At 39.7% G+C, this 14,989-nt stretch overlaps 1 protein-coding gene across 2 annotated transcripts in view; it reads right to left on the bottom strand.

Moving 5' to 3' along the window:
• ADGRV1 (adhesion G protein-coupled receptor V1) overlaps window positions 1–14,989 on the bottom strand; it is a 463,719-nt gene that overhangs the window by 126,473 nt on the left and 322,257 nt on the right. The window contains exons 84-85 of one of the 2 annotated variants that reach the window (XM_030567083.1): window positions 14,144–14,260; window positions 4,059–4,237 (exon numbers count right to left, since the gene is read on the bottom strand). In XM_030567083.1, the coding sequence (XP_030422943.1) occupies window positions 4,059–4,237; window positions 14,144–14,260 (296 nt within the window). The remainder of the gene's footprint in view (window positions 1–4,058; window positions 4,238–14,143; window positions 14,261–14,989) is intronic. The other variant, XM_030567084.1, reaches the window with a different exon arrangement.

Below are 14,989 nucleotides of genomic sequence, written 5' to 3' on the forward strand. Positions count from 1 at the left end.
AGCTTTTAATTAAAGAAAGAAAAAACAATAAAAATCATCTTTGTAAATTTAAAATGGAATATGTACAGGGTCTTTCAGTTATAGACACTGAGAATACCCTCCCAGCCTAAATATACAAGTACAAATTAAAATCTTTCCAGCAAAATACCAATTTGAACTCCTCCCAGCCAAATACACATTTGCAAATAAAGAAAACCAGCATAAGCCTAACTCGCCTTATCTACCTAGTACTCACTATTTTGAATCTATAAGAACCTGTATCAGGGAGACTGGAGAGAAACCTGGTTGCACATCTGGTCCCTCTGAGCCCCAGAGTGAACAACAACCAAAAACTAACAGCACACACAAAATCTTCCTTCCCTCAAGATTTGAAAGTATCATGTCCCCTGATTGGTCCTCTGGTCAGGTGACAGCCAGGCTCCCTGGACTTGTTAACCCTTTCCAGGCAAAAGAGATATGAAGTACTTCTGTTCTATTAACTCTTACTTATCTGCTTATGACAAGGATAGACATAGGAAAAGCTTTCTAACCATATAGAAAGGTAAGCATTGGAATAGGCTTCAAAGAAGGTAACGGAATCTCTGTTTTTAGAGGTTTTAAAGAAAAGGTTAGACAAATATCCCTCAGGGATGATCGAGGTACACTTGGTCTTTTCTCAGCACAGGGGGGAGGACTGGATAACATCTCAAGGTCCCTTCCAGCCCCTACATTTATATGATTCTATGACACTTCTACATTCAGATTTCAGGAACATGATCATGCTTCTGGTTACCCCACACATAAATTATGCACAGATGCAACTGGGATCATTAGGACCTGACTTTTTTCAAATGCAAATAAGAAGCCTGAGAAATAATACTTATTAGATATTTATTTTTGGAAAGGGAAGGAAAGCAAAACATATCTCTTGCCAAGGTACCTACTCTGATTTACTGCTAGATGATGAACCTTCCCTCTTCTCTTCACAAACCTTCCAGCCTCTAAGCCAAGATGATATGCTCTTCCACTGCCTAAACCCCTTCCTGCTAAACTCCAGTATTGCTCCACAGATGTAAGCCGTCAATTTGACATACGCAGTAAACAAACCTTCCCTCTGCCTTCAACTAGCATACCAATCTCCTTCCCATTTGACCAATCTCCCTGCAAGTTCATCCATAAGAACCCCTCACATTGCCCTCACCAGCTGTTAAAGCCTCCCTCTACCTCCTGAAAAGCACCAGATCTTCTGCTATACCACATTTCCCCTGTTTAAAAATAGAGAGGATATCATATTTACTTATATTATAGTGAACACTGGCACACCACTAAGCATGTAACCATCTGCTTCTCTTTTCTTATCCATGGGAAGAGTTCAATATTGCACTATTGTACATCTGATCCATGAGATCATATACACAGAAAAGATCCTTTTGCTACCTTCTACATGCAGTAGGTTACCATATCAAAACCCAATGTCTGTTACTATATGTGAGATGATTGCAATACAAGGAAGGGGCCACTCTCTTATTATCTCATATCAATTATTATGTCCATATATTAACGTTTGGGCATTAAACCTAGGTTCCCTCCATGTAATCACTCGACTGCTCATTAATCAACATTAATCAAACCAATGGCACTCTTGTTAAGACTAATGGAGCTCTTTTGTCATTGCAGTAACCCAGTTCCCTTCAGAGTTGAGGGTCCTGAAGGAGTGATCACTTAGAGCTAAGATACAGGCTCTGTTACTTTTATTATTTTAACCAATCTTCTATCTCTCATGGGAAATTAGCTTATTTGAGCAGAGCACTGGAGCCATATTGTATTTCTGTCACTGATGCTGGAGTTATTATGTAATGACTCTGGCTTTGGAAATGTCATCATTTTCTCCTCTTCTACATTCTGGTTCAAAGTAAACAAATTAAATTACATATCTCATCCCAGCCCCCTTCCTTCTTTCAGGCCTTGAGAGGCTTCTTTATATAAAGTAATAACAACCTTTAAAATAATTTATGAGTGTAATATTTAACAAGTGCAGTATTTATGAACAATTTTCTCAGACACCCCTCTACTACACTAACATTGGCTAAGCCAGAATACCCTTCATAGTCACTTTAGGTTTAGCATGTTAGCAGAGAAATCCTTCAGACCTATCTTGACTCAGTGAGCTTCTAGGGTATTCACAAAACTACATATATTCTACCACAAAAAAATAAGAAGGACTTCTTAAGAAACCTTGAGGTAATAATTCTGTCATTATGACCTAGGTAAGGTCAAAAAAGGCTAAAACCCTTACTTTTCTTAATGAAGGTTTGCTCATTGTAGTTGCATCTATATGTGCAGCCTCTATTCGTGAAGGGTGCAATCAGAGCCTTGTCTGGCTCATTTAATTACTTCTCTGCTTGTATTCTGGCAGTGGATTTGGGGAAATCTGTTAGTCTGCTATATTAAGAGTATCTCATCTCATTATAGTGACCAAGAGTTTCAAATTCATTCTCTGGAAGCATCTATGTAGGCAAAACTAACTCCACTGAATATTCATAGAACACCTCCCCCCCCCCAAAAAAAAATCCAAAATGGGTGTGGACATACTCCAAGGAAATTCATTTTTAAATTCTGATGAATACTTGCAGAACATCCTCCCCGGCATTTGCCCAGCTCTAGTGACATGCTGGAAAAGATCTTTAGGTTACATTTGGGACAAACATGTGAGTAACAGCCTCATTTACTTATTCAGCCTTGGGTTTCTTCTTGTTTTTGAGGGAATTGTGACTGCTTACCTAAAGACAGACACCATGAAACAATGTTTCACAGCATAGGTTGCCACCCACTCCATAGTCTGACTGCAATGAGCAGAAGAACTGCCCGGTTATGATGCATAGTGGGCCGCCTGTGCCCACTGTGCAGGGTGGAGCATTTGGTCATAAGGAACAATTCTGTGCAATACAGAATCATATTTATTATATTCCTAAACCACTTGTTATCATTTTATCTAAGTGCCTATACACACAATAAAAGAGTGGAGTCCAATGCTAACATCCAGTTAAATTTCTCACCGTAATCTACTTGTTTTCAAAATGAAGTCACTTTGAGAGATGCTCAATTATTACGAATGGATACATGTCCAATCAACCTATGCATTTTGTTGCATTGCAACTGACTGGAACGCAGTGTACGGTTAATATCTTTCTCTTGTAGAAAAGATGGATGTACTCTTGTGTTTTTTTTTCTTCCTTTGATCTAGCCTCAGAACTGTACATGAACAGTCTGCTTTTCAGTACCCCTGATTGAGATTATCACTCATATGTCAAGAAATGGCATTTGTAGTTGAGACACTGTACCAAGAGTTGTGGTAGGTTACAGCAGAACAGAGAAACTAGCACATTCCTTGTGTTATTCTAAGAAGCAGCTGTCTATTTATGCCTTCTTATGCAATAAGCATGCAATTATGGCATGTGGTGAGTAAGCACCTGAGGTGGACCTGGTATTTCAAAATAACCTCATATCCTGAAATAACTTACTAAAAAATATTGTTTGGCTTTGAAAAAAAAAACAATGTTTCACTCATCTGTCATCACCTTTGGGAGACAGACATTTTGAGTCTTATGAATATGTGTTGTTTTAATTAAGATCATTTTGTTTGTGTCCACAGCAGTGCTCAAACTGAGAATACTCTAGAGTTTAGAATACTTACCAGCATATCACAGGCCCACAAATACAGACACTTTTAGAAAATATATTTGACACCCTGGTTATGATAATCTCACTCTCTGAGAAGGAACAGTTTTAGCAATCTGAGGAAGAAAAATATTTTAAAGGTGAAGGAGAATAAATGTGAAGACCCTCTCTTCTCCTGCCCAGTAGACATCTATCACCACCACACACTTCACAGTGGAACTGCAGAGGCTCTGCTGGTGAGGGAATTCCACAGCCATGTAAGTGAGTAACAGATTTATCCATAAGGTTATGATTAGTTGATTCGTTATGATTAGTTATGAGACTATATATATTTAAAGAAAATACAGTAAGAATACACAACATTCAATCACCAGCTGATGTTTTCTTGAGGAAAAACTTACAGATCTCCGTAGACCAGGCCATATATCTGTGCCATGCTCTGATGATAGACCCCTCGCAGGATAATTAATAGCAGAATCACAACGAAAGCTGGAAGTCCCCAACTCAAAAGGAAGAAAAGCAGATAGCGCCGCTGTGTGTGTTCATCATTCATCACCAGGACATACCAGAAATTAATAGCCTAAGGAATAACACAGATCATTAAATCAGCAGGGTTTAGGGAATAATTAACCTTTCCATCAAATAAAACATTCAGAAAGACAGACTATACACTTTTGAATCCATATATATGTTTTCCCCAACATCACTTCCCTTTTCCCTCCTCAAATAACCAGAAGAGGTTGGTTGCCCAGGAAGTAGGGTTACTTTTGTGGTTCAGTTAAGCTTGAGAGTAGCTTGCCACAAGGTGATACATCCAAGTTAGCCCAACATAAATCCAGTTTCTGCACTGAAAAAAACCTGGTTTTCCTGAGCTTCTACAGGCTCACCTGGAATTCTGACACATTATTTTGCAAAATCTGATCTCTCCTGAATGTCCTATAAACTAGCACTGAGCTGTCTGTATCTTTTTACAGGATATTCAGCAAGCTGCTTCTACAGTTCTGTTTATGAATTTGATAAGGAAGTGTCATTCAAATTGTAGTTTAATGTAATGTGCATACTGACAGTGAAGAAATTCAGATCACAGATACTGCACAGATGACAGAAAGAGTGCTATGAAGCAAAACAGAGACACATAGTCTATGTGTAGAGTATTTTGGGCTCTAGAAGAATCTTAATTTCTGTGAAGGTCTCAGTTAGTCTGAGGACTGAATAATTTTTCTTTGGTGATAAAGAGTTAACCTGGTCCATTCAGTTTTCAGATTAATTGGAAGGAAACTTCATTAGGAGAATCTCACTGAGTTTTCTTTTCCTTTGGCTTACTTTGATGGGCTTCCCACATACTGGGATAATGTGGGTCAATGTTCTCTGTCTGGGGTAGAGAAGTACTGAAAGCATGCGTGGTATTTTTGAACAGATTCCTCTTTCCTCTGCTTCTTCATCAACAGGGGCGGCTCTAGGCATTTTGCCACCCCCAAGCATGGCAGGCAGGCTGCCTTTGGCAGCTTGCCTGCGGGAGGTCCCCAGTCCCATGAATTCGGCGGCAGCCTGCGGGAGGTCCGCCAAAAATGCGGGACCAGCGGACGCTCTGCAGGCATGCCGCTGAAGGCAGCCTGCCTGCCGCCATCGTGGCGACTGGCAGAGAGCCCCCCGCGGCTTGCCGCCCCAACCACGCGCTTGGGGTGCTGCTGCCTGGAGCCGCCTCTGTTCATCAAACATAGTGGAGATGAATTTTTACTGTTTGAGAAAGCAAATGCTTGACCACTCTCTTTCAGGTGGATTAATGGGACTGGTGAAATCCACATACATCTATGCAGAAATATGGAAGGATTCTGGGTTATATGAACTATTGAGTAAAATTCATGGGAGGAAAACTCAAAAAAAAAGGAGGAATGCAATTAGCATAAAAAGTAGAGAAACAGAATGCAAATAAATAAATAAATTGAAGCACGTACAGCTCATTATCAAACAAAATAATCCAGGGACATACAAAATATCTCTGACCTAAAATGATCAAATAGAATACCAGAGGTCTCCTGAGAATACAGCTAACATGAGACAGTAAACACTTCAAACAAACTGCTAGAATTTAGCAGCATGCATAAGTACAATAGTGTAGAAGATACTTTCCAACACCAATCACTTTGTTTTACTTTCACAGAGAAGTTAGTGCAAAATAGCCAGGATGTGAAATTAAATAGCTATTCCTCACTCCCCATGTGGAGACTCTTATCATTTACTAAGGCCTGGTCCACACTACAGCGTTAAATCGATTTAAACAGCGTTAAATTGATTTAACGCTTTACCCGTCCACACTACAAGGCACTTAAAATCAATTTCTGTACTCTGCTCAACGAGAGGAGTAACCCTAAAATCGATATTACTATATCGATTTAGGGTTAGTGTGGACGGAAATCGAAGTTATTGGTCCCATTCTTTTACTGAGCTACCCAGAGTGCACCGCTCCGGAAATCGATGGTAGCCTGGGACCATAGACGCACACCACCGAAGTAATGTGCCCTAGTGTGGACGCGTAAAATCGATTTTATAAAACCTGTTTTATAAAATCGATTTTATTAATTTCGATTTTACTCTGTAGTGTGGACGTGGCCTAAGAGTGCTTTTGTGCAACTATTAGATACCAGTGGCTGGCCCTTAACAGCTGACTCAGGCTGGAGCTTGGGATATAGGACTCTGCAAGGTGGGAGGGCCCCACTCCCAGAGCTCAGGCTGCAACTTGAGCCCAGAAGTCTACACTGCAATAAAACAGCCCTGGGTTTTCATTACAGTGTAGACATACTCTTAGCGCAGAATAAAAGAATCCACATCAGAGTTGGTGCCGAATAGTTAAACAGCAACAGATATTCCACACTAGCTATTCCAGACATTTTCTCCACACAGAAAAGCCCTTTATAAGGCCTTGATTCAGGAACGTTCTTAAGCATGCACCTAATTAAATACATAGGTAGTCTCACTGTATGAGTTTAAGTACTTTGCTGAAACAAGACATAAGTCATTTTAGAATGTATCTGCAATTCAGTTTTAAATTGTATAGTCAAATAGAGCAGACAAAATTGGTAACTCCACACAAATACAATTAACAAAATTCAATTAACAGTTTTAACAAAGAACAAGAAAGAATTTCACAGACAAGTTTACATATGTGTGTGTGTGTGTGTGTGTGTGTGTGTGTGTGTGTGTGTGTGTGTGTGTGTGTGTGTGTGTGTGTGTGTGTGTGTGTGTATACCAACTTATTACTCTCTAATAAATCCTCATACTATCCATACAAGTAGTCTTCTGTTGTGTATATTTGGTAACCTAGTTCTTTGTTTCATCTCAAATAGATTATACTAACTAGAGTTGGGCAAATAATTCATATACTTTTAGCCATTTTTTGGTTTACAAATTGTCCGTTAAGAGATTGCAAAATTACCAAATGGATTTGTTGTTCAAAAATATTTGTGAATTTCTTCAGCCAAATTCTTGGCTTTCAGTTCAAACAAGTGGCAAACTGTGAATTCTACTATCAAGTATTCAATTTGCGCTGAGTGGGTTAGTTATGTAAGTATTGTTGTTCAGTTATTTGGTATTGTTCCCTGTCTTACATATCTAATTGATGAATCTTGATTACATAATTCAAAATTCTCCCATTGATTAGTAATATGTTATATGATCAGTGAACAAAACAAAAAGCATATGACTTATGTCATTAAAGGGCAGAAGAAAAATTACTACGTGCATATTCAATTGAATGTTTGCCAAAAGGAAATGCTAAATGGCTGAAAATGGATTTGAATATTTGTGCAAAGATTTTTCTATTATTTGCTGAGCTTTTATAATAACTCTTTCCCTCTCATTTTACTGCATTCAGTAGCTCTGCTAGATCCTTCCCTTTTTAAGTTTCCCTGTTCTTAAAGGAAAGAGGGACTTCTTTCTTCCATGAAGTTAAAAGAACAAACAGTAATAGAGAACATTTCTGTATAAATCTTCAAATTGTGTGATCTTCTGGTCTTACCTAAGCCATGTATCAGTACTAGTACTCTGACAGTGGAACCACTGAACTGATTTATGCCATTATATTAGTTAGGGATCAGTGATCCTGTTAATTCTGACTATTAGCTTAATTGTTTTCAATCATGCAATTCAGATTGTTTTCTAAGAAGTCCTACCATATGTCCTTGCCCTCCTTTGCTATATTTATTTAGTCATAGTTACCCATCTTATCTCATTTATCACATGGATGACACTAGTCCAATGGTCTTTGCAAAACTTTAGGAGAGATTGGCCAATTCACCATTTCCTGTGCAGTGACATTTTTATCTTGATAATTATAAGCCTCTTGTCTTTGGTGTGCCAAAATTAAATCAATGAAATACAAATAGTGGAGCTAATTTTAGCAGATCCTTTCCTGTTGCTATGCTGTAACAATAACTAGTCCTGCAGAGGAATAAAATACACAGTCCATTTCTCAGGTGCTCAGGTGAAGAAACTAATGCACAAGCTATGAATGTTCTGAGGTGCAATACAAAACAATTATACATGAACAGAAAATCTTAACGAAACAATCCTAAACTTACTGAGGTTTTTCTTTTGCAATGAAACAATCAATTGAAGCTACCTTTCAAGATGTAAGATACATTTTATGTAGGATTTTTTTTTAATGGGATTACATGTGGGACTGTAGTCAGCAGGTATAGCTTATCAAGAAGGAGGCATTAGATAAAGGGCTTGTCAGTTCAGTTCACATAGCTTTATTTCCCTCAGCCCCCCTGTTTTGGAAGGGATGCATACATCTATATGAATGACTTTAGGCCTATTCACATGCTTAAAGGTTAGGCATGTGCTTAAGTACCTTGCTGAATCAGGACCTTAATGAGACTGCAAGTGGATTTATGGAAAGACAACCAGGCACAAATATGGCCAAAAAAATAGAAGGGAGAAATACAAATACTTGGGACCTGACATTCATCTCCCTCCCACTAGTTTTACTCCACTGCAACTGCATTCTGTGGAGTTACTCCAGATTTGCATTGGTTTAAATGTGATCAGAATCAGGGCCTTGTATCGTACATATTTCCCCACAATTCTCTAACTAGGAATTGGCTGTTATTTAGTTGATACAGATGAGAGTTAAAACATCTTAAACTAGTTTTAAAAAGCGTACAACTAAGTTACCAAAGAGGCAGCTTCTAATACATTATTCTTAATAAGATTTTTTATGGTAAAGTTTGAATGGGCATATTTTTATTTGTATGTGCCTGTCATACAGGAACTGCTACCAAGGATTTGCCATAATCTACTGAGTGCCCTGGAACAAACAATACAGTACAGAACAGCATGTCTAACGCATGCTCATCTACATACTGTGTCATCCCAAAGAACAAGCCACCCAGCATGGGTTGGCTTTTAAAAAGGATGCTGGTCCGTGTCAGTAGGTGGGGCAAGGTGAACTAGTAAGGCTTAAAACGTCTGTATGTTAGGCAGCTATATGACTCAAAACGCTTGGCTAAATTCACCCCCCATTGATATATGGAGGAGGTTAGAGAGACATGGTGTGTGAGGTAATATCTTTTATCGGACTAACTTCTGTTGGCAAGAGAGACAAACTTTCGAGCTACACAGAGCTCTTCCTCAGGTCTGTGGAAGAGTTGTAATTTGCACCTGCCACTCTACCTTGGCCCTTTGCACTCAAATGGGTCTCAACCCTAATGGAGGGTCGTTTATGTTTCCACCACCCTGTGACATATTTATGTTCTCCCAGGAGCTCCACAGAAGTCCTGAGAACAGAAGCTGCTGAGGGTGTATTCAGTCAGAATCCCCAGCTGCCCTACCTATGATCCTGTTCTCAGGCCAGTATTGAAATATGAGGCTTTGCTTTGCAATATCAATAGTCTGGGCGAGTAACCATTTAAATCCAAAAGTCTGACTTCTTCATCCTGTATTTTCTAATGTTTTGAAACTGTAGATGCACAAATGTAGATTATATGCCAGATCCTCAGTTGGTGTAAATTGATGTAGCTTTGTTAAAGTAGTGCTGATTATTAGCACAGTCTGCCTGGGCTACTGTCCATTAGATTCAACAATTCATGTCTGTATTTTAATGAATAGAAAAGTTTAAGGAAATATTTTTTTCTAAGATCTGAGCATTTGAATATATTGAATAATTATGTTTCAAAACTTAGCTCTTCTTTTACATTTCCCTAAATGCTGAACATTATTAATGGCAACTGGTTCACACCAAAATGAAAAATGTTTCAATATGGTAAAGAATTTATGACTTGTTGTGAGACAACAGATGGACAGAATTAAAAAAAAATCTTCCTGCACAGTAAAATTGTTATATTTTATTCATTAAAGTGAAGACAACATTAAAAAAAAATCCCTCACAGACGTACAGGGAAGAACAATTGCTTTTCATTTCTATGACATATTTGATTTACTTACTATTGGTGGTAAGCCTTCATGCTGAAGAATCTCTAATCCACTTGAACATAATAGGCAAATTTTCAAAAGTAGCTGTACCCACTGTACATGCAAAACTGCATTTGTGCGAAAGTGCTATTGGCGCACACAGATGATGAGCGCTGTGCATATAATTAGTACATAGTCTTTTATGTGGTCATGTTTTAAATTTGTTAAAATGAATTTCACAGGAGTTCCAATTCAGGAAGCAAGGAGAAGTCATGTGAGCCGAACAACAAGGCTGTGATGTAAAGGGACTGCTATGCTCAGAACTAACATCTAGTATTTCACCTCCTTACCCGCATAATAACATATTACAAGTTGACTGGATTTCCAGAGTAATCAGCAAGACTACAACAGGACACAAAATGGGTAGATCCCTTTGCAGGATCACAGTCTTATATAATCATGTATCAAAACGCAGATTACAGACATTAATGAATTATGTACTTAGTGAATATTTTTTAAATTCCCTATGGGACTTTTGAATTTAATTTACTGTTCTGTCCCTTTAAGACTTGCTGGAAAGAGTTTGTCACTCAAAAGAGGCAGTGCAGATGAGGAGAGAAAGACTGACTGATTGCCCTGGAAGCATAACAAAGAATATCTAGAAGATTGACCAAAAGCTCTAAAAACAAGATCAAGGACCTGAAGAGAGAGCTCCAAGTACAAAGAGAAAAATGGCAAGAGATAGAGCAGGGATTCAGCCAGTCAGAAGGCCCTAAACCAGTGGTGGGCAATGGGAGCTACAGGAAACAACAGCCAGCACGTCCCTGGGGACTGCCGCTTCCCACAGCTCCCATTAGCCAGGAACTGGGAGCTGCGGGGGGCCGTGCCTGTGGACAGTCAAGGTCAGCAAAATGTCTGGAAAAGAGAAGACTGAGAGGGGACATGATAGCAGTTTTCAGGTATCTAAAAGGGTGTCATCAGGAGGAGGGAGAAAACTTGTTCACCTTAGCCTCCAATGATAGAACAAGAAGCAATGGGCTTAAACTGCAGCAAGGGAGATTTAGGCTGGACATTAGGAAAAAGTTCCTAACTGTCAGGGTAGTCAAACACTGGAATAGATTGCCTAGGGAAGTTGTGGAATCTCCATCGCTGGAGATATTTAAGAGTAGGTTAGATAAATGTCTATCGGGGATGGTCTAGACAGTATTTGGTCCTGCCATGAGGGCAGGGGACTGGACTCGATGACCTCTCGAGGTCCCTTCCAGTCCTAGAGTCTATGAGTCTATGAGTCTTGTGGCCCACAATCAGATTACCAAAACATTTAGGAAAATGATGTAATAAAGCACTTATACAGTAGCTTGCATTGCCTACGGTGTGTTGTGACAAGATACTGTGGAAAGAACCAAACAGAGAGAAAAGCAGAGACAAAAAGCAAGAAAGCTAAGCAGCAGCCTGTTAGTACAGCATGACCCAGGGGAAAGCTAGAAAAAGAGTTTATTGGCAAAAAAGGCTGGTGGCTGTAAACTAAGAAACTGCTCCTGTTTCTCTTGGTTCCTCCAGCATTTGGAGAAGTGGGACTTTGCACATTACTTGTCAATAAAGAAGATGTATCAAAGAAACACCTTTCACCAATTTCTACTCCTAACAGAAAAACCCCGAGGGCTCTGAACTTTAATGAGCTGGTTGGATCAAAAAAAGGTGCAAGAGTACTTTCCAAAAGTCTTTGAGAACATTTTTCATAAAAAGCTACTATGACAGTGGTGTGCAACCTGCAGCTTGCATCAGGGTAATCTGATTGCAGGCGGAGACACATTTTGCTGAAGTTGATCATCTGCAGGCACAGCTCCCCCACAGCTCCCAGTGGCCATTGTCATAGGTGCCGACTCCGTGGGTGCTCTGGGGCTGGTCTCCCCCACTCACCTTGCCTCCACTTCCTCCCCTGAGCGAGCTGTGTCCCCGCTTCTCCTCCCAGTGCTTGCTGATGTGAAGTAGCTGTTTCGTGGCATAACAAGCTCTGGGAGACAGGGGGAGGAGCATGAACGTGGCACGCTCAGGGGAGGTGGGAGATTTGGGGAAGTAGTTGGAACAGGGGCAGGGACGGAGCGGAATTTGGGCAGGGACTTTGGGGAAGGGATTGGAATGGGGGCAGGGTGTGAAGGGGCAGGGCAGGTGTGGAGTCGGGACGGAGATGGGGCAGCAGGGGGGCCGAGCACCCACCGGTGCCAGCAGAAGCCAATGCCTATGGCCAACAGTTCTCTGTTCCCGACCAATGGGAGCTGTGGGAAGCAGCAGCCATCATGTCCCTGCAGCCTGCCGCTTCCCACAGCTCCCATTGGCCGGGAACGGCGAACCATGGCCACTGAGAGCTGCGGGGGACCATGCCTTTGGACAGCCAATGTCAGCAAAATGTCTCTCAGCCCAGAATCAGATTACCCTGATGGGCTGCATGCAGGCCACAGGCTGCAGGTTGTCCACCACTGTACTAGAGGAACTCAGTAGTTATGGTCTGAAAGGTACAGCCAGAAACTGTACAGAAACAAAGAGCAGGAATAAATGGCCAATTATTCAGGCAAGGGTTACCAGTGGGGTGTCATAAAGTTCCATACTGGAATACGTGATGTTTACTATATCGATCAATTATCTGGAAATGAGGTAGACAGTGAGATGGTTAAATCTGAAAATGACAAAATTTAGGTTAGTCAGGACCAGTGAAAACTGCATGAAACTTCAGAGATTGCTAACCAAACTAGGTGAATGGGCACCATATCAACAGAAGTAGTTCAGTACTGACAAATGGAAAGTAATGCATATTCAAGGGAATAATCTGAATTACTCATACATTTTATTGGGTTCTAATTGTATCAACTCCGGGAAAAAAAACTAGGCATAACTATGTATAGCTCAAGGAAGATTTCTGTTCAATGTGCAGCAGTGTCAAGAAAGGTGATTGTATGTTTTAGGCTATGTGTTTCTTTTCCTCAGTTACTGCTATCTAAGGCTAACAGGCACAGAAGGCTTGGGACTCAAGGCAGGGAGCTGCCTTTTGTTTTTGTTCCATGTTTATGTTAGCCTCTTGACAAAGCGCAAGGAAGTGGAGAAGAATTATGTTTTATGTCTTTCCGTTACTAAGGTCAAAGCAGCACACAGTTACAGCATAATTTATCTCTGCAGAATTTTGCCCTTACATAGGGCCCAATCCTGTATGCTGGACAGTGTGTGAGACAAAATAAAGCAATTTGAGCGAAGGTGCTGCAAATATGACACTGTATACTATAAACATGATGCACCCAAATCCTGTCAATACTGTAAGCACATATGTGCAAAGGTGCATATGATGCTAAATGCAGCTCTGCAGAGGACGCATGATGGACCCTCCTCTGATTTATCTCATAGTTGCTTTGACTAATTTACATTGCACATTTACACAATTAATAGATTTAATCTAGAGATTTCCACAAGTGTTTTACTTGCTTATATCATGTCTGAATTAAGCCTTCTGTCTCAGAATTCTGGGCATGTCTGTGAATGTGTTTACTTTTTCAGTAGATCTGATGCAGCATTTTGGCCTTATAATAGCTTTTCTCTATGCTATACTTCTCAACTTGAATTAAGAAGTAGATTTTTCATTTTACATGGGTCTAAAGTACAAACTGACATTGACTCTGATGACCAATATAACTTGTAACTAGTATTTCAGCTTGAAGAGACTTTTTCAAAACAATGTAAGGAAGAAGCATTTAGAAACGCCATTAGCTCTTACAAAAGCAGTTTCTTCGGTTTTCATAACGTACTTCCTACCAGGTACATTTTCAAACTGAGATATGGAAAGATTTAGTGCACAATGGCCGTGGATGTTAATAGGACTTACTGGAATACACCTCTAAAGTGATTTGAAAATTTATTTCTAGATCTCTTTCACTCTAGCGTTAGTAGGGATTATTTAAGTTCTTTGCCATATCAATATCACTGGAATGTGATGACAGACACATTAAGAAATGACATAAATGCAGTACAAGCATCAGTTGCCCTTAAGCAGATTTTGGTGAATGAGTGAGAGAAAGAGAAGGATACTAACCTGAATGAGCATCCAGCTGAACTGGCAAAGGTAAAGGTAATGTGCCATAGATCCCAGGGCAGAGCAGCTTTCCTCTGAGAGCTCTTGACTTATGTAAGCCGAGGCAAGAAACGAAATCTGTAAGAGAGACGCACGTATACATCTTGGAACCAATCAACATTAATTTAATAATATTAAGTCATCAGCAAGTTTAATTTCAGTTGGGATGAAAGCCAGAATGATTTACAATAATTTACCACTCAATTCAGAAACTAATTAGTAATGGAATGTGATGCTTTGGGATAAATGTATTTAATGTTCATCCTGAGATGAAATTCTAGCTCAACTGAAATCAACAGCAGTACTTCCAGTGACTCAGCATCATAAGTCTGTCCTATTTTGTAAGCATGTTAACGGACTTTTGTTGTTTCTTGATTTGCATGTTATATCACATTTGTAGAAAACCCTGACAATGAAAAATGTCTCAAAGTGCTTCTGTTTACAACGGATTTGAACTTCACATAGTTGGAACCCTGCCTGATTTCCTGCCAGCTCACCATATAAATTTAAATCTATTGTAAACAGAACAATTTTGTGATGTAACATGCATCAAATATATTTGCATTTCACCCCCCTGTTGAAAAATTTCTAGATAACATATCCTGCACATTTCATCATGTTATCTTTTATATTCTCAAAACAGAACATGAAATGTATTTATAAACCTAACTTATAGTGCACATACGCCTGCTTCTTGCCCCAAAAGCATTTGTTATGAAATCTGGACACAAGAAAAATCATGTCCTGTACTGTGCTGTTGCATTAGTGGGTGAAAAGGGTGTCAAGTAGGACAAGATTGCAACCTCG

The sequence above is a fragment of the Gopherus evgoodei genome, chromosome 6 (genome assembly GCF_007399415.2).
Source record: "Gopherus evgoodei ecotype Sinaloan lineage chromosome 6, rGopEvg1_v1.p, whole genome shotgun sequence".
Classification (NCBI taxonomy): Eukaryota; Metazoa; Chordata; order Testudines; family Testudinidae; genus Gopherus; species Gopherus evgoodei.